This window comes from Protomyctophum parallelum, assembly GCF_964188405.1.
Source record: "Protomyctophum parallelum genome assembly, chromosome: 11".
In the NCBI taxonomy this organism is placed as follows: domain Eukaryota; kingdom Metazoa; phylum Chordata; class Actinopteri; order Myctophiformes; family Myctophidae; genus Protomyctophum; species Protomyctophum parallelum.
The window spans coordinates 24844956-24869235 of NC_139707.1; the positions used below are offsets into that span (position 1 = coordinate 24844956).

The following is a 24280-nucleotide window of genomic DNA, read 5'->3' on the forward strand; positions in this document are numbered from 1 at the left end:
GAGTTAGGTGGTTTCCTCCCGACAGCGACGATAAGAGGATTCTAAGCTGAGAGCAACGATAATGTGTTGGTGTGGTTGACGTGGTGGTTGTGAAATATCTGCAGTATGAGGAGAACATGCACAATAACTTGGAGATAAATATAAAGACACCACTGACCGGGAGCATCTGGACTGGGTTATATTTTCAAAGCCTTTGTGTCCAGTCCAGTCCTCAGAACCAGCAGAGTGTGTGGGAAGATGCATGGGGCCTTTTCTCATGCGGATCGAATGCGTTTGAACTACTGCTAGCATTTTAAATGTCGGTTCTGTTCTGTCCTATTCGGTGTCTCTCGTATCTTTACCCGCTGCATCTGATAGGCCGGTAATGTAACACTGGTGTCTCTGATAGGCCGGTAATGTAACACTGGTGTGTGAAGTATACTCGCTTGTCAGGCTGAATTAAACGGAGGGGACAATTAAACATGTGTTTGCTCTTCTCTTCCCCTTATCTCCTCTCTCTCTCTCTCTCTCTCTCTCTCTCTCTCTCTCTCCTCTCAGAGACCACCACCATACCTGATACTGCCACCCCCACCCTGCCCCCTGCGGAGGAGACCACCGCCCCCATGAGGCCTGGTAAATGCACTGTTCATTTTGTTGACCAAGGTTTTTGATATTTAGATAGTTGGCTGGCTGGCTGGTTGGTTGGCTTCTTGGGGATTTCAAGTCTGTTATAACCAAGACCCAGTGGGCTTGTTTCGGGGAAATCTCACTTACAATGGGAATAAATGTTCGCGCACATGTACACACACACACACACACACACACACACACACACACACTGGAAACCTGTCTCTGGTGGCCACATGTCGGAGTGAGGGCACTGAATCAAAGTGATTGGATCAGCTGGCAGACTTCCTGGAGTATAGGGTGACATGGGAGAACTCGGGGAGAGCACCCTGTGTGTCCGGTCGTCAAGCCTGCTTTATTAGACTTCACCGCACGTTGGTGTCGCGCGACGCAAGTAGCCGATTGGCGAGGAACTCACAATGCGGTGCGCTGTGGTGCGCTGTGGCAGCTCGTGGATCCGCTATTACCGCGCCACCACGGATGTATAAAATGAAGCATAACTGTACTGGCCTTAATGTGTTGCACAGAACTGGACGTAATAGAATGGAATGAGTCACGCAGCCAGCCAGCTGGCACCGAATGTAATCTTTTTCTTTTGCTCTTTTGATCTGTTCGTCTCTCTCTTCATTCATATCGTCTCTGTCAGGTGGAAACCGCACGTGTCCAAATGTGTTACTTTTCAGCATTCAAATTCAGAAATATCGAAAGTAGCAGATCTACAAGCCCGAAATGCGTCGCTTCTCGTCTCATTTTGAGCTTGTACACCATGCAAGTAATTTACAATATGTAAAGTCACAATACCAACTTTGACGAGGCAGTATTGCATTGTTAAAAATTATCTAACTATATATATATTATTTTTTTAATTTCCTGAAAAATGAACATTTTGGAGTTAGGTGGTTTATCCCTGACAGCAGAGATGTATTTCATTCATTACATGTCCCCCTCTGTCCTTCTCTCTCCCTGCAGCCACCACTCCCTCCCTCTCCGGCGTGTGTGACTTTGAGCAGAGTCTGTGTGGCTGGTCGGCTGACCCCAGGTCAGGCGTGAGCTGGACCCTGCACACGGCCACCAGCAGCAGCAGCAGCAATGCTGGTTCCAGCCTGGACCTCGCCCTGGGATCAGACGGTCAGTTTACCCCTCTTTCTCCCCAATTTAGTCGTACCAATTAATTCCCCCCACACACATTTGTGTGTTGTCACCTCTGTTGTATCCTACTGGCTCACCTGCCAGTGAGGAGCCCCCACCGGGAGCCTTCGTCCTACTCCCCCTACCCTACCTCCCCCCACAGCCTGTAGGATTACACACAGTGACAATTAGGTCTGCCAGGCTTTCGGGAATTGAACCCGGGATTGGCTTTCAGGCTGCACCATGATCCTATATACTGTATGTGGTGCTTTCAGGCTGCACCATGATCCTATATACTGTATGTGGTGCTTTCAGGCTGCACCATGATCCTATATACTGTATGTGATGCGCGCCTTAACCTCTTAGGCCAATAATAGTTGGGATATGTCCATGTTTTTCATGTGATTTTCATATTGCCTCCATGGTGTGGCTTATTACTGTATCCGTTGCTTAGCTACAGATGGTGGCTTAAGGGTTTTGGTGACACACGCCCTGTCACAGGGCATCAACTCAAGTATATCTACACGCACGCGCACACACACACACGCACACACACACACACACACACACACACACACACACACACACACACACACACACACACACACACACAAACACAAAGTTGCATCATTCCTAATTAAGCACTAGAGCTGTTGCAAATCCTTTAGTCTCTATTCTCAGTTTAACTTCACATCTCCTCAGCTCTGGGAGGCTAAAACAACAACCGACAACTCAGTATGATTTCTGGGCAGATTCCCTCAACTAATTATTGTTGTTTGGTGAAATGTTGGGAAACTATTCTGGTTCACAGAACCATCGGGTAAATCACTTCTCAAAGAGCAGGAGGTGATCCAATACCAAAACAGATGCAACGTCCCGAACCATGATATTTCTTTTTTTATAAATTCTTTCCAGCTCTGAGAAGAAAAAAACTAAAACAACAAAGTAAACATACAGTGCAGTAGATTGTAGACTAGAAACACATTTGGACACAGTGGGATTCCTTAGTACGGAGGCCTCGTCAACTCATTAACCCGTTAAGGCTTGAGGTCGATTCTACAAAAAACTGTTTTCTGAAAAGCTCTGTTTTCTATATCAGTGCCAGTGGTTCTCAAAATTCTTCATGTCAAGGACTCCCAAAATTATGGATGTGGCCGCCGACCCCCATCTGAAAATATGTTGTTCCCAGAAGCAAAGATTTGAGTTAAAAATGTTCACTGTGAAAGAATATATATTCAAAGATTTGCACGTAAAAAAATAACAGATCTACAAGCTTGAAGATCTCTATTTTTCTACAGCTAACGTCTAAAATGTTAATTAAAAGTGGTTAAAGGCGCTAAGGTGACACAGATGTGTTCCAGGTCTGAACGGATTAAAGGCGTGCACGTTGCCATTCCGTTGCAGGATACTGTAGACCAGCATACTGGGAGGGATACACCACTCACCGCAACAATGATGCAAACGCTTAATTGGAAAGTCTTTGGGAAATTCGAGTCACACACAGACAGCTTATCCGCCACCCACCTCTCTCCTCGTCTCTGTCTCTCTTCCCTCGTCATCTTTTCCTCCTTCACGGTACCTCTGTGTCAGTGGCTCTGAACCTGTGTCAGTGGCTCTGAACCTGTGTCAGTGGCTCTGAACCTGTGTCAGTGGCTCTGAACCTGTGTCAGTGGCTCTGAACCTGCGTCAGTAGTTATGAACCTGTGTCAGTGGCTCTGAACCTGTGAGGTTGGGGACAAAACACTACCATTTTAACATTAAAATAACATAAATATTTTGAAAGATGTATGTAGAAGAAAATGGCCCGGTATTATTTTTCAGTTTAAAAATTGTGACATCAATAAATATGACCACTCAACACGCACACTCACACATACTTCCAGCTCTCGTTTTCCTCACTCTGAAGTTCCCTCACTGTGACTCTCCTCTCTGACCCCGTTCCCCTCGTTTCTTTCAACACATTCTCTTTCCACATCTGTCCATCTTTAACGAGAGAGCCAGAGGAGACGAGTGGAAGGACTCTGTTTTACCCATCACTCTCACACACACACACACACACACACACACACACACACACACACACACACACACGCACATGCATGCACGCACGCACGCACACAGGCACACACACACATACACGAAAGCATATACACACATTCTGTCTCCACCTCAATCATTCATATATGCACACAGGCACGCACACAAACAGACAGACACACGTGTACACACACACACACACACACACACACACACACACACACACACACACACACACACACACACATGCATACACAATCAGAGCTCAGAACGGTCAGATAAGTCAGATGATAGCTTTGACAGAAGTGCTGTCTAAGCAATTTTGCTCTCCCCAAGGCTACACACACACACACACACACACACACACACACACACACACATGCACAGCTCAAGGTGGAACAGTTCGAGTGTACTGTTGCATACTCGCACACGTTACGCATGCACAAACACACACACACACGCACACACACACACACACACACACACACACACACACACACACACACATGCACACAAACATGCACAGCTCAAGGTGGAACAGTCTGAGTGTACTGTTGCATACTCGCACACGTTACGCACACACACACACACACACACACACACACACACACACACACTGACCTTGCCCTCCATCAAGTCACTGCGTTTGCATCTGTTGAGCCGTTCTACTTCACGGTCCACTGAGCAGCTCCTTTATGACTGACAGGAGCAGGACATAAGACAAGACCTTACATTTCATTACTGCTGTGTGTTTGTGTGCATGCATAAGGGGTGTGTGTGTGTGTGTGTGTGTGTGTGTGTGTGTGTGTGTGTGTGTGTGTGTGTGTGTGTGTGTGTGTGTGTGTGTGTGTGTGTGTGTGTGTTTGTGCGTGTGTGTGCATGTGCATGCGCGCGTGTGTGATTTATTGACTCAGCAGTGTGTGTGTCCCAGGCAGCCTCAGACAGTAACATGACATTAAGGGTGCCATTTTGAATTGTTTTACAATGGGGTAATACATAAATTGCCCTCGCTCTGCGCACAATCGTATTATGAAAGGCATATCGGCCCGTGTTGAACGCACACACATATGGCATACAGCGTTCCTGAATATTTTAGCATTGTGGGAGTGTCCATATGTTAATTATTTTCGCTTTGCGCAATTTGCTATTAAGCCCCTTGACCTAAAAACACTCAGCGCATAACGATTAGACGTGGGTCTGACCACCTCATAAACGCAAAAAGCACTGTTTGATTTTTCACTTGAGCGGCTCTGGGAGGCTGCTGGAGTGTTGCCATGTCTGTTTATTATAAGCGGCTTCTTTTTCTGTAAAGTTGCTTGTAAATATTGGTAGTTGTAGCCTACTAGTTGTGGTTGCTTTTCTTGTTTCTAAAGTGGTTATTTGGGCTTTTCTCCTAATGTTGTTTAAACCAGTGATCCTCACACAGCACATTCCCATGTCAAGGATCCCCAGATGAATGCATTTGCCCAACTAAGGACGGCTAATCCAAAAATGTAATTGATTTTTTCCAAGATTACTTTTGAAAATAGCAGATCTATAGACCGATTCCGTAGCGGTTTCATGGTCGCAGCCTACGTATTTCCTGTAGGCGGACTCGACGTAGCTGCGGGGTTTAAACCCTCACCAGGCGCATCTCTTCCACTACAGTGAACGGCAGAGTGACTGATGTTAGTTTGCCTCAAACTTTACTCTTTTACCTGCTTTTTTACTAACACTAACATTACAAAGATGTCCAGAACATCGAGATGAACCTGTGTAGTTTATGGCTGCTCCAACAGTAGTGGCAACATAAAAAATAAATAAATATGGAATGTCAAAATATCCACCGTGGTGGCTGAGACCAGAGCCATTGAGTAATGGTTGAGATAAAGCAGTGAAAGGTCCTGAAAGATACATAATTTCAGTCTTACCCAATACCCAATCTTTCTGTTTTATGAACACAAGGCTGCTGTATTTTATACCTCATACTAAGCATTTAAAGTATGAGGTATAAAGTATAGCAGCCTTGTGTTAATAAAACAGAAATATTTGGTATTGGGTAAGACTGGCGTTATGTATCTTTCACTGCTTCGTCTCAACCATTACTCAATGTCTCTGGTCTCCGCCACCGCGGTGGATATTAGACATTCCGTTTTTTTTATCTTTTATGTTGCCACTACTGTTGGAGCAGCCATAAACTACACAGGTTCATCTCGATGTTCTGGGCATCTTTGTAATGTTAGTGTTAGTAAAAAAGCAGGTAAAGGAGTAAAGTTTGAGGCAAACTAACATCAGTCACTGTAGTGGAAGAGGTACGCCTGGTGAGGGTTTAAACCCTGCAGCTACGTCGAGTCCGCCTACAGGAAATACGTAGGCTGCGACCATGAGACACGCTACGGAATCGGTCTATACCAGCTCAATGCATCACATTCATTAATTAAAACTATGAACTCTGACTGCAGGGGGATATATATAATGATCATTATAACAATGTGCAAGAACATATTTAAAAAGAAGGAAGAACTTTATATTTGTGGACAATCAAAATATGTTTTTTTATTTTAATGTGGTGTCATTAAAATTAATCTGGATATGGCAGACTCACTATCTAGAAAATAAAAACATGGCACTTCATTTAAAATAGGTTACAGACCCCTGTTATATGCGCTTATTTTTATAGACCTATTTACTTGTTTCTATGAGACATGGCAACAGCCTCTTTTTGCGTCTTTGTTTTGTAAAATGTTGAGATTAGAAACGGCCATAATTCTTTCATTTCTCAACATTAAAAATAAATAAAAACATCTCCATAATCCGTGGGAAGTTTGCTTTCATATGCTGTATCACACCCGATTCAAGTCTTCTTCAATAAAATGCTAAGAGCGAAGACCATATACCATCGGGGCCACAGGCACAGCATTAAGCAGCAGCATTCAACTCATTCCTTGACTTGAATGAAATAACATATAATAAACGTTATTTTACTGGTGTTTTTCAATAGAAACAAATTATTTTGAGGCATAAAGGTGACAGCATGCAGTGCAATAGGAATAATTAACCCAAATGTGACAAAGTCATGTCATGTCTTCTATGGTGCCAGCCTGAAGAAATGTAATACCACGATCCCCAAAGTGCGCATTCCGTATGTGACATCAGCTGACTGGTAAAGAGAATAGTACGGACATGTTGATTGGGTACGTCTCAAACACTCCTTAAACACACCCATGACTAATTCAAGGCCGTTTTGCGCAATCCACGGGGTGTCGAAAGCGCTTCTTAACATGCCCAAAATTGCAATATGACATACCACACGCCCCAGCTCATAAAACTGTAATATGATTAGTAATATTATTTGAACTGCTTAATGGAGCCCTAAGTCTTGTTGTACACTTACATTAGACCTATAGCACCACCCAGAACAGACACTTACATTAGACCTATAGCACCACCCAGACCAGACACTTACATTAGACCTATAGCACCACCCAGACCAGACACTTACATTAGACCTATAGCACCACCCAGAACAGACACTTACATTAGACCTATAGCACCACCCAGACCAGACACTTACATTAGACCTATAGCACCACCCAGACCAGACACTTACATTAGACCTATAGCACCACCCAGACCAGACACTTACATTAGACCTATAGCACCACCCAGAACAGACACTTACATTAGACCTATAGCACCACCCAGAACAGACACTTACATTAGACCTATAGCACCACCCAGAACAGATACTTACATTAGACCTATAGCACCACCCAGAACAGACACTTACATTAGACCTATAGCACCACCCAGAACAGATACTTACATTAGACCTATAGCACCACCCAGAACAGACACTTACATTAGACCTATAGCACCACCCAGAACAGACACTTACATTAGACCTATAGCACCACCCAGAACAGACACTTACATTAGACCTATAGCACCACCCAGACCAGCAGACGTCTAGCTGCTATTCTAATCAAATCCCTGCCACTTGTCACTGAAAGACCTTTTCACTGCTCTAAAGGGAAAGTGTGAAAGTCAACCCCTACAAACCGCATTGACAAGCCTCACTGTCCGCTGCTTTCTCTCTCGCTTGCTATGTACAGTATCTAAGGGCGAATGTGTACATTTCTATCGACGCTATTGTGCAGAGACTTCCTATCTCCATTATTTTAACTTTCTAGTATAAACCATGGATTAAAACTGCAAATGACTTGAATGAATACGACGAAATACATGAAAAGGTACAGCCAAATATTGCACCACATTGCACCACACTTTGCTGCCCCAGACTAACTGGGGCAGCAAACCGGGGACTCGCTCTCCAGAAACTGAGACCATGACATTGTGACACGCACCGTAACCACTCAGCTATCACAGACCATCGTGTGATTTTGTTTGTCTTTTTATTTTGCTGACGAAGGCCCTGGCCTATTATTATAATGTCTGCATCAAGAGAAACAACATCACAACATTGCAAAAACAATGTACAGGGCAGAAGAACAAGTGTCCTTCAGATTTTAACAGAATCTGATCTGTCTGTACGGTGATGATTGGAGACTGGATACGCATCCGCACAACGGTCGCCATCCAGTGTCTGCAGCAGACTTTGTAGGAGCTGAATAAGCACAAAGAAAGATGAATAAATGCCAAGACAGAATTAGCACTTCTTTGCTGCCAATGAAAGGAATGATTTCCTTGTTGTCGGGTAGAAACCTTGTATGTCCAGAACCCATTCCTTTTCTTCTTCTTGAATACTGTATATTCCACTTACTGTGCCCACTTGATCTCTATATTTTATACTTTGGCTATTTGAAAACAGCAGGTCTAACAGGCTCAACGAGTGCCGTGATCCCCCCTAAAAACATGATAATCAGGTACTATGATTATACTAGGAGAAAGATTTCATTTTAAAATAGTGTACATAATGATGTATGTTTTTATGTGGCCACACTCATTAAGTAGGCCTATACCTGGTTTTCACCTTAACACCACCCACCTGAACTTAAGCTTCACCCACAGCTGTTGTTGTATGATAAAGGGGGAGGGGTTATGGGATTGGTTAGGATTATGATGTCACAAAAATTGTATATTTTCAATTCAGCCTTTTGACTCAAAGGCTTTCAGCTTTCAGGAAGAAACCAAAACTAGAAAAAGTGCCCTTCCGGGCACAGGTCTCCACCAGGTTATCCACAGATCCGTGCAGTTAGAGGTAAAAACACTTTTCGGCCAGTTATAGCGCCACCTTGAGGCTGAGTTGAAATTGTTCATGTGGCATTTCGTCCTCGGCCTAGTGGGAATGTGGGTGCACAATTTCAGGGAAATCACGCGATGTGTTCATGATTTGCAGCATTTTGTTTGAAACTGAGCACTCCTGTGAACTTTGGAAGCCAATCTTAACCAATCAGGATGGAGTCTGATAAATCTGAAAGACCCGTTTCGTTGAATGGCTCTAGAGAGACTGTGTACCAATTTGCGTGATGTTTGGACAAAATCTGTAGGTGTACTGTGCAAAAACTTGTTTTGCACAAAGCGGCCTCCTGGTGGCGCTATAACAGGCCGTTCTGGAAAGTTTGGGGCAGAGGTTCATGGTTGGCATCCAGGGAGTGTGTGTGCAAAATATGGCATCGACCGGGTTAACGGTGGCCGAGATTAGCTGTTCACGGACACACGGACACACGGACGGACGGACGGACGGACACGCGGACGGACGGAGTGCAAAACATACTCTCCCCACATGCCTTCGGCCTGGTGGAGACAAAAACACAGGGAAGACCATACCTGGTTAGAGTAATGTTAACTCCATAGAAACATACAAAACAGAAAAATTACCAAAATCACAGCACTCGATCTTTGAGCTTGGACTCAAAGCTCGTCAGTTTGTAGCGACTTCATTGGTCACTATCAGAGAACTAATCGGTGTGGTTGGCTGTAATTATCTCCTGCAGTGAAGACGGGAGGACTTGGCGATCAATATTCTTCTATCGGCGCCTCACCACCCCACTTTCACTGCGAGACAAAACACACACACACACACACACACACACACACACACACACACACACACACACACACACACACACACACCTTGTACACACTGGCTCCCTGCATGCATAAACACACGCACGCATGCACGCACCCACCATGCACGCACACATGCATGCACCCACGCACATGTACGTTCACGCCTCCCTAAGAGCTGATTCCAGATCCATCCCTCCCACAGAGACTTGTTAATTAATTCCCTCCCTTTGTACATTGGCCAAGATCAAACGTGGCGCCGTGGAAAAGGGGGGAGGCAAAAAAAGCACACTTTCTCTGTATTTCGACTGTAACAACTTTCAAATGTATTTAATGAGCAGCGATAATTTAAGTCCCCGCATTTCTATTTGCCTGCGAGTGGAAGAAATAAGAGTTACCTCAACCCAAATCCATTATTCATTAAGCTATCCATGTGTGGCTAAATCTGCAGCGAGAGAGAGAGAGAGAACAACAAAACAAAGTTAGTATCTTTAGAGCGAGGAAACACTGGAAAGAGGAGGAGAACAGAGGAAGGGAGGAAGACGAGATGAGGATGATCGGAGCGACTCAGCACTTTTTAATATGAGCCATATGAGAACATAGGATAACTGGAACGGATGGATGTGGACGAGAAAAGAAACATGTGTACATGTGGAAAATAAAATGTATTCTTAGATGAATCGCGACACCGCGACATGGGCGATTAATAATCGAGTCACTTGATGTCAAAAATCTATTAAATTATTAAAGAAAACATTATTATTATTATTTAAAATTATTTGACCAAAAATGACTTATTTATGTTCCTGTGAGTTTTCTGCAATGTTGTCAAATATAACCTTCCAGTTGACAGTGACACAAGTCATGTATTTTCACTATGGATCATTAGAAAACACTTTGTTTAATAGTCACACAGTGAGGGGGAAACATGTATTGGCATTGCAATGCATCAGTAATTGAATCATAATCGAATCGTAGCCCTCTGAATCGGAATTTAATCTTATCGTCAGGTACCTACTGTCTAGCGATTTCCGCCACCTAAAAATAGGCGTACTGTAGATAGATAGATTGATAGATAGATAGATTTATGCCCAGTGTTAATTAAATTGATACATTTTTAATTAGGTCCTACAGTCCTTACAATATGGATAATATTTACCCAGGGTTACATTAATGTTGATGATTGTCCTGTGCACAAACACAGCAGTGTTCTGATGTGTACAGTATGGCTGTTTAGACATGGTGTCATGCAGTAAAACACTTATCTCTGTCTTAAGTGTTTTCTGCATTCTGTCTTTCCCTCTCTTTCCTTGAACGAGACGTCAGCAATCACAATGATTAAGGATGTTGTGTGTGTGTGTGTGTGTGTGTGTGTGTGTGTGTGTGTGTGTGTGTGTGTGTGTGTGTGTGTGTGTGTGTGTGTGTGTGTGTGTGTGTGTGTGTGTGTGTGTGTGCGACTGTGTGTGCGTGCGCGCGCGTGCGTGTGTGCGTGCGTGCGTGCGTGTGTGCATGTTTACACATCGGTATCGGTAGAGCACGTGGGTCCTTGCATTGCTGTCTGTCTGTGCGCCCATAGCCCTTACAAACCATGATGAAATGTGCGTCCAGCTTGTGGTTAAGCTTGTGTACCACAGAGTAAAGCCACTGATGCTTTAAGCTCCAAACAAACACTACATCCTGCTTCATTAGTGCATTGATCGTTCAATGGCTCAGCCTGGCTCCTTCTCAACTCACACAGCTCTATGTAATTCATTCATTTATGTCCTAGTTTGTTTTTTATCTCAACTAACAAACTACAAAGATACAAAGCTACAAATATGCTCTGTGGCTTTGTATATTTTGTATCCGACTGCCAGTGTGCACACAGCCTAACTCCCCAAATATTTTCCTTTTTCCCCCTGTTTTTTTTTTTTTTTTTAATAGAATAATTTAACCATTTCTCTTATGAACACCATGAGAATTTAACCATTTCTCTTATGAACACCATGAGGAAAACGGTCCTCACAAAGAGAGACAAGAGACTCTGGATTCCGTCTAACAGCCTCTCTCTCTCTCTCTCTCTCTCTCTCTCTCTCTCTCCATCCCTCCCTCCAGACTTCTCGGGGAACTACCTCCACCTGGACGCGGGCGCCCACACCCAGCGGCAGCGGGCCCGCCTGCTGAGCCCCGAGGTGGCCCCCGAGCGGGGGCCCCTGTGCCTCCTCTTCTACTACCAGCTGCAGGGCGACACGCAGGCCAGCCTGCGGGTGCTGCTGCGCGACGACCAGCAGGAGGAGACGCTGCTGTGGGCGCTGCGGGGGGACCAGGGCCCACACTGGAGGGAGGGACGCACCATCCTGCCGCAGAGCCCCCGCGAGTACCAGGTACGGCTTCTGTCCTCCACTGGTTCCCCAGACAGTGGTATCGGGACCCATTTGTGGGTCCCGATACATTTGTGGGTCCCGATTGTGAGATCTTTTTTTTTTTGTTTCCTATACATTTAGTTTTTTGTTATTATTTATTTAAAACATCTTCAAAAACCTTGTGAAATTAGCTTTCATCGTGATACGTTAGTTGTATTGATCCACAAGCCAGGACACAAGAAAGATGGAGTGCTGTGATCTTTGTACTTTTTCTGTTTTGTATGTGTCTATGGAGTTAACATTACTCTAATGGACCCCCATGTGTGGTTGGAATATTGAAGTAGTAGACAACTCCAACTTCTGAGTAGGGTCGGTGGGTGCAGGTACTCAGCACACCTGGGGTGCAGCTCACTAGATTTTCGAATAAATGAATGGACACACCATTGCGCTCACAGCGAAGTTCCAAATGCACCCTTAATGAACTGGTGGGTGGGGCCACATAAAAACATAATTTTAACACTTTCTGTACACTTTTCTTTTTGAAAAACTCTTTCTCCTAGTATAATCATAGTACCTGATGATCATGTTTTAGGGATGGAAATCACTGCACTCTATCTTTAAAATGAACTACGGCCCTACAAAATACAAACGTCCCACCCATATGGGCCGTTTCTTTCCTTTGAAACTCAAATCTGCCCCGTAAAACCGATAGTGTTATTTTAACTCTTGATATGATACAAACAGAACCAAAATGGACCAGGAAGAGTCCATTTGGTTCTTTTCATACAGTTCCCAAGACCCCCCACGTTGAGCACCACTGATCTAAAGACTCTCTCTTTTCAGGTGGTGTTCGAAGGGTTTTTTGAACATGGCACCAGAGGCCACATCAGGATAGACAACATTCACATGAGCAACACCATAGAGCTGGAACAGTGCACACGTAAGTCTCATATTGATCTGTCTGTCTGTCTGTCTGTCTGTCTGTCTGTCTGTCTGTCTGTCTGTCTGTCTGTCTGTCTGTCTGTCTGTCTGTCTGTCTGTCTGTCTGTCTGTCTGTCTGTCTGTCTGTCTGTCTGTCTGTCTGTCTGTCTGTCTGTCTGTTTGTTTATGTCTGCCTGTTTATCATTTGATCAGTCTGTATCAGTCTGTCTCTCCTCTCCACCCCTCCTATTTCCCCATAGATGCTTTAAGCTATGCTCTCACCAGAGAGAGAGAGAGAGAGAGAGAAGGGGAAGGGGGGAAACCTCATAATGTTTCTCGTTCACAAGAAGCAAAACAAAGCAGAAAGTAGGCCACAAATGGCCGCTGGGCATGGATCCTAATCTATCTTTCATTATTTCTCTCTCTCTCTCTCTCTCTCTCTCCTCTCTCTCTCTCTCTCTCTCTCTCTCTCTCTCTCTCTCTCTCTCTCTCGCTCCAGTACCTGGTAGGAAGCCATGTTTAGCTAGGCCATCAACCATTTTACTGAGCAACTTCTCTCTACACGCACGCACACACACACACACACACACACAAACACACATACAAACACACAGAGAATGAAAGTGTATTGTGATTTGAAAACAGTTCTGTTGTGCTACACAGTCTAGACTCGACATGATATGAACTGACTCCAACCATCCTAATGTTTTAGTTTGACTGTCATGACTTTGACAAACATGCATGCACACACGCACGCAGTCACGCACGGATGCACGCACATAGTTGTTTTGATGTGAAGTAAAGAGAATATTCTTATCATTTAATGCAGTGGAGCAGTGGTTTGCTCTGCACAGCAGGACAGAATTGGCTAGTTAGCTAAATGCATGCACGCACACACGCACAGGCACAAGCACATGTACGCACGCACGCAGGGTGGCGCAAGATGGAGCCCATGACTTTTACTCCTTCTTTCTCTCTCTCTCTCTCTCTCTCTCTCTCTCTCTCTCTCCCTTTCACCCTCTCTGCTCCCCCCTCCATTTCCATCTCTCTTTCATCTCTCTCTCTCTCTCTCTCTCTCTCTCTCTCTCTCTCTCTCTCTCTCAGAATATATGTCACACGTCCCCCGGCAACTAATAAACACTAGTAAATCTCAGCCTTTTCCTCTCACGTCCGCCTCTCTTTCTCTCCACCCCTCCTTTCCGTTCTCCTCTCCATCTTCTCTCTGCTCCATCTATCCTCGACTCGTTTTACGGCCACCTCCCCTCCGGCCCGGCCCCCTTTCTTTCATCCCTCCTTCTTCTTCCATGCCCTCCAGCGTGTCTGGCTGACAAATAGCCAACACTCGCTCTCAGAGAGAGAGAGAGAGACAGAGAGAGAGGTAGTAGTTGATTATGACAGCAAATTTTGATTAGTTTTAATCATAGTTTTTTAATTATAATTCCATTTAGGTTTCTTTTAGTTTAGACTTTAGTCGACAAAATCTACAGTTGATTTAATCAACTCAAGTCTATGATTTTAGACTTGATTGCGCTCTGAAAATAGCCGAGCGCAACACCCGAGCGCAACCAAACATAAAATGACTTGTCTTTTAGTTCTGTTCTACTGGATCTCCACTAGTCCTTCCCTAAACATAATTTTTCTTTTTTTCCCGTCAGTGATAAAAGGTAGTTGACAAACATTTTTCGTCATAGTTTTAGTCGACAAAATCAACACTGGTTGAGAGGGAGGAGAAAGACAATTAAGAGAAATAGAATGCTCTTCTAGGAGGAAGACTCTTGCTTTCCTCCTGACCAGTTAGCTCACTCTTTCCTCTTTAGCTCTCTACTAACTATCATCCAGAGACAGCTATGGCCTTTAGGCCTCTACAAATATCTATTGATGTTCTCAAAAAGCTGTAAAAAAAGTGAAAAAAGCGGCTGAGTGGTTCATTTCTTTTTTTTACAATTGGCCTACATTAGAATATATTACTTTTTAATCACTATAGTGGTCAGAGGCCTCATCTGTATACTGGAGAAATGTAATTGCCCCCACAAAAACGTCCCAGGACGTATCGACGTTTACTAAGTCATAGCGTTGCAATATTTGCACCCTGTCTCATGTGGCATTAACACGGCTTTAGCAAGCGTAAGCATTTCTTTTGGTCCAACAAAAGGCCGGGGCAACGTGCTAGGTCTCACCTAGGGGATGGGAACACGGAATACAAATCAGGAACATGTGTCATGTGTCATGCTACATAGTGAGAACACATGCCTTTCCCTCTGGTATTGTGCACTTTAACCAGAGGGCCTTTGAAGCTCAATGGCTAGCATTACGCTACCAACCGTAGGGGTTATTATAGCCATTCAGTCACGGCTTGGCTCTCCCACACAGAAAGAAACAATGTAGAAAATAGCATATCTGCTGACGGGCAGAAACCACCTAACATTTCTTTTCTCCATAAATCAATGGTATTGGACACCCTTGGACCCTCCATTTCACCCTCAAATCCCACCCCCCACCCCTCTCCTGCAAGTAAAATTGACAATATATAAAGTCACAATACCAACTTTGACGAGGCAGTATTGCATTGCGTTTTAAACAAATATAAGGTTTTCTTAATTTCTTGGAAAGAGTTTGGTGGTGTCTGTCCGACAGCAGAGATGTGCAATAATGTGAACATTATTATTATAGGCCTGCGTGATTCGTTATTTTGAGAAAGTTGACACAAGAGTACAGTGTTTTCATTCTGTTACTCAGTTTTGAAAGATGTATAATATTATCGTTATAACCAATACACTAATCTGTACAGTTACATAGACGGCCTGGAGCCACTCCACAGAATATCCACTTTTATACATTTCACCTCCAGTCGTGTCAGTCCATAGTCTACCACTGCTCTGTTTATTTCCAATATATTTTACTTCTACTCCATACATCTCTAATCCAAATATTGTACTTTTACTCTACTCAAGTCAATTTTGAATTCCGGACTTTTACTTGTGACAGAGTATTTCCACATTTCAGTATTGACACTCACTTTTACTTAAGTAAAAACAAGTAAAACATTTCATGGCCTGATCTTTGCATAAGAATTGCTTTTGCATCTGCTTCCATCTATTAACGTTTTCCTATCTCTCTCTCTCTCTCTCTCTCTCTCTCTCTCTCTCTCTCTCTTTCTCTCTCTCTCTCTCTCTCTCTTTCTCTCTCTCTCTCTCTCTCTCTCTCTCTCTCTCTCTCTCTCTCTCTCTCTCTCTCTCTCTCTCTCTCTCTCTCTCTCTCTCTCTCTCTCTCTCTCTCTCTCTTACAGAGCCCTTCCCTGTTTTCCCTCCTGACATGACTGGTGAGTTGTACTTCCTGTGCTTCCCCGTTCTTACTTCCTGTTGCCAAACGTCTGTGCTTCCTGCTTGTTGCTAAGCTCAGCTCGCAGCGCTGCACTTGCCCCGAGTAACCTTTTGTTATGAACACTACCATCCACAATATTCAACATGATCTCTTGATCTCAGGAGCATCTGATGTAGCTACACAGTATCTGCCTCTCACTCAAAGACCCTGAAGCACACGTAGTAGCTGTAGTGTTGTAGTACTCGAGTCATTGACTCGTCTCGAGTCCAGTCTCGTCTCCACATTTCCATTCACTCGGTCTTGTCTCGGTCTGGCCCTTAATTTGACTTGACTCGGTCTTGGACCAAGGGACTCGGGACTCCAACCCCACCGAGTTCACTCGAGTCACGAGTCACTACAATGCAATGAAATCATTATGTTATACCCATATTATGAGGAGCCCATTCACATTAACATTACAAGAGAGCTGTCTGGTGCTTATAGACAGATATCTTGTTATGTAAAGGAGCAAAACTGATGTGCCTATCAAATGAGAAAAATAATAAATATAAATCTGTAGTAGCTAATAGTAGTTAATGGCACCCGAAACTATCCTAAAGTCATCTAAATCCAAATGCCAGTCATGCATTTCTTTACATGCAAGTAGCGTAATATGTATGCATTGAATGGTTGCACACCCGGGGCTATGTCGTTGATTCTATACGTATTTTTTGCAACTTGAGAAAACGACTCAAACATGGACAACATTGCAAACCGGCAATGTTTTGGATGGCATTTCAGTGCATTATGTTTCAGCATGCCATCCCTGCATGCTGGACTGATAACTCCCCGGTTATGGAACCCCGATCCTTCCTCGCTGGGGGGACATGAAACAACACCAGCAACTCCACATGATTGCTCATCACAGCGGCATCGGCAGGAGCTGAATTATTTACAATAATTGTCGCTGCAGCAACAGTGCACGCTAAAGCCACAATTACGACAGCACAGCAACAACGTTCTGGTTTTGGCTGCAGTATATATATATATATATATATATATATATATATATATATATATAGCATATATGGAGGACAATGTGATTCTCTGAGCCTTTCTTTTTTATGTTTGGCATACATTATGTCGATTTACGGAGCTGCTGTAATACTTGTATTTCTTGGGTTGGTATTTCTCTCACAGATCAGTGGTTCTCAAAGTGAGGGTCCCGACAGTAACCCCAGGGGTTCTTGAGAGGGTTCCACGAGGACCCCAGATAAATGTTCACTGTTCACAGTTTTGAAACGACTCACACACAAATCATCCTTATCGGGGCGCCCGACACAAAATCTTTTCACACGGGGTTCGGCGGCCAAATACAATATACAATCGATATGGGGCCATTGACATTAAAATGTTTGAGAAGCATAGTGCACTATAGATACTGGTAGGAGGTGCAGGGGTGCATAGCATATGACAGAGAGCATAGTCATTTTGTCGATGGGTGACCCTTTGTGATTGCACGCCCTTGGCACCCACAGTCGATTACAACATGAATAATGTAATGGCCGTGCAGCGTTTTATTGGTTTGAATGGTAAATAATGTCCCAGGGCGCCGCAGGAGTACAACACAGTTTGGTTGCGGGAATGTAATTGTGCAGATGGATCATGAGGGGCAGTCTTTATCCATTGTTTTATTTCCATCCATCCCTCCTTCTAATGAAGTTAGAATAGAGTAGAATTATCCTCTTTCTGACCTCTTCTCTTCTCTTCTCTTCTCTTCTCTTCTCTTCTCTTCTCTTCTCTTCTCTTCTCTTCTCTTCTCTTCTCTTCTCTTCTCTTCTCTCTCTTCTCTTCTCTTCTCTTCTCTTCTCTTCTCTTCTCTTCTCTTCTCTTCTCTTCTCTTCTCTTCTCTTCTCTCTTCTCTCCTCTCTCCTCATGTTTCGCCATCTCAACATCTCTCTTCTAATGCCTCGTCTCTCCCTTTCTTATCCTCTCTTCTTCCTCCTCTCTTCCATTCAGCTCAGTAAGTTGGCAGCCTCTCATTCTCCCCTTGGATTTGTCTTAGTTTCCACTTGATTCTCACACATGGCACACTGAAAGCAGACATAAGGTACTTTAGACTCTAGCTAGGGCTGTATTTTGCGTGTCTTAAGTACCAGGTCTTATTCCCTAACTTGAGTAAACTAAAGACCTGGATCAACCTGGATCAACCTGGACCTGGATCAATGACATTTGGCTATTCTGAGTGGCCAAAGAGCATTGATCACGCCTCCAGGTCTTTAGTTTACTCAAGTTAGGAATAAGACCTGGTACTTAAGACACGCAAAATACAGCCCTATTATCTGTAGTTTAGAAACTCTGGGTTGGGGCCTAAATGTACAGCAGGTATACTGGGTGCTATTTCTGCTATTTTTTATTTGATCATTTTTCAACATGGATACGATTGATGATTATGCAAATATAATTGTCTCAAATAATTGTGATTAGGCGATTATGTAATAATTGTGACAGGCCTACCCTATGGTTATTATAATAATGGTTATTATAGCCTATTATTATGATGATAACTTCTCACCCGTGTGCTCTTATCATCGTAAATCATCATACATCATCTCATCCGGCCAATCAGAATTTGCGTTCTCACCTTCGTCTTCAATGTTTGTGTTACTCAATGTTTGTGTTTACACAAACACTCTAAATTGTCCATTCATGGTCAATGGCATTTACTTTACCCATAATATGCTAGACATAGTCAAAAACAGGATTCACAGTTTAATTGTACTGCCAGGGTCTTTCATTTGTTCATGGATCTGTTGAAGTTATTCTTGTATTTATCGGCTTCACTTCAGTGATGCTGCGGTGGTGGGAGATCATGTGGGAAATTCCAATACAACATCGCCACTATGTTTTCCACAGTGTTTGGATGGAGAACTCGAGGTTGCGCCGGTTTTTAGAGAGCGCTCAGTCAAGCCTCTAAACGGAGATCAAGCCAGTCAGCTCTCTCTACCGTATCAAGTTCAGATCAAAAACATTCTTTGAATGCCAGCAGACACTTGAGAAGTTCATGGTTTGGTTCACCCCATTCAACTCAGTAGAACGTAAATAAATACCACTGCCCAGGATGACAAAGTCTAAAACAAAAAAAAACCTTGAGTGCTGAACAAAGCCCACTTCTAATCCACCTCAAGTGTTTGGCCTAATGCCTGAAGGGTTCCTAAACTATGGTCCCGGATCCTCTAATGCCTGAAGGGTTCCTAAACTATGGTCCCGGATCCTCTAATGCCTGAAGGGTTCCTAAACTATGGTCCTGGATCCTCTAATGCCTGAAGGGTTCCTAAACTATGGTCCTGGATCCTGCAACAGGTCTGTGCCAGTGTTCTAGTCTAGTCTAGTTCTAGTTATCAACTAGATCTACAGTTGATTTAGTCAACAAAATGTATTTTGGCAAGCATTGTAATGCTCTAAATATTAGCTCTGCTTGTTGTGAGCTTGTAGATCAGCTATTTTCAGCCATAACAGCATAACACCCGAGCACAACCAAACATAAAATGTCTAGTCTTTTAGTTCTTTAGGATCTCGTCTTCTCCACTAGTCCCTCCCTATAACCTTTAGTCTATGTTTTGTTGATGAAATTGTCAATATGTTTAGTCTTAGTTTTACTCATCATAGCTTAGTTTTGAATTTAGTTTTGATTTACCGGTAGTTGTTGTCAGTGAAAAAAAGTAGTTGATGAAAATGTTTCGTCATAGTTTTAGTCGACGTCTGTGCAAATGGTGCTTCAAAAATGTGTATTTTGGAGATCGGGTCAGACGAGGTCGAAGAAGCCTTTAGCCGTGCACCAATGGATGTGTGTGTGTTTATGTGTGGGTGGACGTGGTTTGCCATTTCTTTACCAGGAAGACTTCCAGATGTGTGCCCTGCATAACAAACAGTGCACATGTCGTAGCATACATACACATTATGGATTCTGAATATAATGGTCCTGGAGTTTGTCCAAACATCTATGCGATGTGTTTTCAGTAGAGCAGTGGTTTTCAACCAGTGGTCCGGGTCCTTGAGGGGGTTCCAGGTGGTCCCCAGCTAAATTATAGAGTTGGTAACCAAATGAGCTCTTAGTTATTACTGTAGATATTGACAGCGTAAACTGAAACCAAATGGATCTTTGCAGGTCCATTTGGTTTTTTACACTCTCAAGAGTTTAAATTATTGTTAAACATCTGCATTAGCTACTTAATTTACAAAAGTCTACATATTAGAGAATGTAGACAAATATTTTGATCAACATTTGCCAGGTTATCTCTCCTAATGGTATAGCATGGGAATTGTGGACCAAATGTTCTCGAACGGCAACCAAATATTCTACGTTTTGGGTCTGAGTGAGGCTAAATCTCATCAAATGGTGGTCTGTGGCTCAAAGGGGGGAGATGATTCCAAAATATGTTGTGAAGCTAAGATAAGCAACTTTTTTCAAGTGAGCGAACAATGTCAGTTTGTCTGCTGAGTGGGTTAATCGACCGTGGCACGCTGGGCGGCTTGGTATCCGTGGCAATCAGGGAGGCGTTTGGCTTGTGGGAGAGAAGGCTGACAGTCCGACCGGCCATGCATGCTGGAGACATGCAAATGCATGCGTACACACACACACACAGCCCAAATTGACCACCCAGAGAATTCACTTGTAACTCCACTTCTGGCAAATTAATCCTGACTTTAAGTATCTTATTTCACCTTTTTCTTTAAATCCTTGGCCAGCCTCACAGATTTCAAATATCTCTTATCAACGAGAAGGACGCGCTCTGCTCAGAGAAGGAAAGTTGTGTTAATTAAGAAAAAACTTCTACGTCTACCTTTTTAAGCAATACCCTTTTTTCAGTTCACCTTAGAGAATTCACTCTTGTGGAACTTTCTCCCTCCCCCACCAAGTTCTCCCACTCTTGGCTCTTTCGCTCAGATCTAAAAACATGCGAGGTAGCTAGGGGTCAATTTGCAGCCGTGGAGAAATCATCTCTGTCTTAATCCACTTGTGGGAAGGCTCCCTGTGCTTGGCTGCTTAGAGCGTAGCTTTACAATCAAAGTCCTGGCTTAAACCCCTTAAAGAGTACGTCTGAACTTGAACTGAAAAGAAGCCAGTTTGCTTCCTTAGGGTTTGGTGTTCTGTCTATACTAGCCTCGTTCCATTGCCTCGTTCTTTTTTAATACGCTTCATTTTCTCCAGCTTCTATATCCGCCTTCTTCACATTTTCTCTCAAGTGTCTCCAGTGTCTCTCTCTCACTCTCTCTCTCTCTCTCTCTCTCTCTCTCTCTCTCTCTCTCTCTTTCTCAAGCATGTTCTCTCTTTTCTTTCCCTCTCGTCCTTGTTTGAGTCTTTCTTGTTTTGCTTCCTTCTTTCTCAGTACTACATCTGTCTTTCTTTCTTTCTGTCTCTGCCCCGCCCCTCCCTCTTTCTTTCTGCTACCTCTCTTTTCACCGAGGGTTAACCGAGTATTGAAGATTCAGACAGACCCTTTAATGCAGGATTAAAGATATCATGGCTGGATTAGCGCACTCTCTCTCTCTCTCTCTCTCTCTCTCTCTCTCCTCCCTTTCCCTATTACCCATTCCTTTCATTTCTGCGTCCTCCTCCTTGCTTTGTCTCGTCTCTCTCTCCCCTGGTGTCCCTCGTCTCTCTCTCTCTCCCCTGGTGTCCCTCCCCTGGTGTCCCTCTTATTTCCTCTTTTTCTTCCACCCGCTCCGTCTGCGTCTGTCACGTGTGTCATTCGGTCTGATCTGGCCACGATCAAAACCAGCTGCTTCTTACAAAAGCTACAACCACTTAACACCCCCCCACACCCCAACCCCCGGCTCAATCAAAGACAGCCAATCACTGCATAATCAAGGCTTTTGCATCGACCAATCGAATCCCAAGGGCCAGCATGGCATGAGCCTCTGCCTTGTCAATGTGCAGCTAATGCCTGTGCTGTTTGCATCAAAGAATCAAAAATGTACAACCAGTAAAAGACATGAATCACCAATGATTTCCAGACATAATAAGACACTTGAATATTTATAATACACTTAGTTGTGTAGGGACAGTGAGCTAAACTTGATCTTTGTCATTGTGGTCTTTGTGATGATCCGTATTCAGTATGGATTAAAGGGCCACTTCACCCCTTTTGCAACCAGATCTTATTTTAATGATGTTTGGGAGACAAGAAACACTTTCTTGGGGTTTTTATGTGAGTAAGTTGTGTTTTTAGATATTTTAGTATTTCCAAGTGTTCATGATGTCATGGACATCATGTCATGGACACTGGGCTCACTTACTTCCTGGACTACATGTTGTCTCAGTAAGACAGCCCTCCCCCTATGCACAAGGAGGAGTAGTGCACCAAAGCATCATGGGAATTGTAGTCCAGGAAGGAAGTGAGCCCAGTGTCCATGACATCACGAACACTTGGAAATACTGAAATATCTAAAAACACATATTACCCACAAAAAAACCCACAGGAAAGTGTTTCTTGTCTCCCAAACATCATTAAAATAAGATCTGGTTGCAAAAGGGATGAAGTGTCCCTTTAAGATAAAGGGGAACAAAGGTCTGTAATTGAGCTGACGATCTCTTGCTGCTATTCTGGTCTCATAACCAACCTGTCAGAATTCAGTGTTTGTCCAAAATGTATACCATGTCGAGTTGACTCAACCTGCCAGTAATTATAAGACCTTCACTATTATTTGGTAATGGTTAGGTACTGTTATTTTTGGTTATTTTTAGTTAACTTAGTTATGGTTAAGGTTATAGGGCATGGTCCTATTGGTTGAGGTTAGCTATATAGTTATATTGTTTACAGTGAAGGTTAGACATGGTTCTTTTGGTTAATGTCAGGCATAGTTATTTTGGCCAAGGTCAGAGTTAAGGTTAAGGTTATTCTAACAGTTCTTTCAGTCCAGACAGACTGCATTGAGTCAACATGGTTGTTCACCCTAATCTGAGTTCTGACGGCTTAGCAGGAGACCAAGCTGCTTTATTCCTTATTGCAATGTTAACTCACAAACGGAAAGATAACTTTAGCTCACTCAGCCCCAGGACCAATTCAACTCCCCCTCCCCCTCCCCCCAAAAGAAATACGGTCTGCATGCCTGCCTCCCTGCATTCCACCAAGCCGACCTGTAATGTGTCCTCCTACCCTCCAGGGCGCGCCGTGTCTGGGGTGGAGCCCACAGTAGACACAGTGGCCGTTCAGCACATCCCCGTCTACTGGTACTATGTGTTGGTGGGAGGCGGCGCCCTCTTGCTGCTGGCCACCGTGACTCTGGTGGCCATACTGTGCTGCCACCGCTACTACCTGGCCACCAAGAAGACCTCAACTAGCCACCATCACCATCACTCGGTGGCATACCACAGCAGCGGCCAGCAGCAGCAGCCGCAACCGCCCGGTCAGCAGCACCCTCACCCGAGCTATTACCACAACCAAACGCTGCTGTGCCAGAATCTCATCCACAGCCCCAACCAGAACCACCTGTACCCGCCAGGTGGCGGCGGAGGGCTGGTGGGGCCGGGCGTCGACCCCATGCTCACCATCAGGCTGGATGACAGCTACAATGCCCAATGTTGAGACAAAAAAACAACAACAACAGCCCAGACAACCGATGGGCTAACGTTTTTATATCGTGCGACTTATTGGGAAGCTTTTGTTGGAAGAAATCACTGGAGGGGATATGTTGGAAACTACAGCCCCCACCACCTCAATCACCCCCCCCCCCCCCCCCGCCCCTAAAACGTATGAATGAACTATTATAGAGGGTACCTTCACTGGTGTTTCACGTTAGTGGGAATTGACAGATGGTTTGGCTTGCAGAACTACAAATCCCAATGCATTGATGTCTGATGTGATCCACGTTTAAGGATGCAACGTTACTCTATCCAGCAGGTGCTCCCGTAGCTGGGTAGCATCCAGCCCGAA

General features: G+C 44.0%; 1 protein-coding gene across 1 annotated transcript in view; it reads left to right on the forward strand.

Moving 5' to 3' along the window:
• Window positions 1–24280, forward strand: part of LOC310866936 (neuropilin-2-like) — a 130907-nt gene that overhangs the window by 95539 nt on the left and 11088 nt on the right. Inside the window, exons 11-16 of the mRNA XM_083776731.1 lie at window positions 538–612; window positions 1576–1734; window positions 11875–12143; window positions 12966–13062; window positions 16330–16362; window positions 23511–23927. Coding sequence (XP_083632857.1) covers window positions 538–612; window positions 1576–1734; window positions 11875–12143; window positions 12966–13062; window positions 16330–16362; window positions 23511–23927 — 1050 coding nt within the window. The remainder of the gene's footprint in view (window positions 1–537; window positions 613–1575; window positions 1735–11874; window positions 12144–12965; window positions 13063–16329; window positions 16363–23510; window positions 23928–24280) is intronic.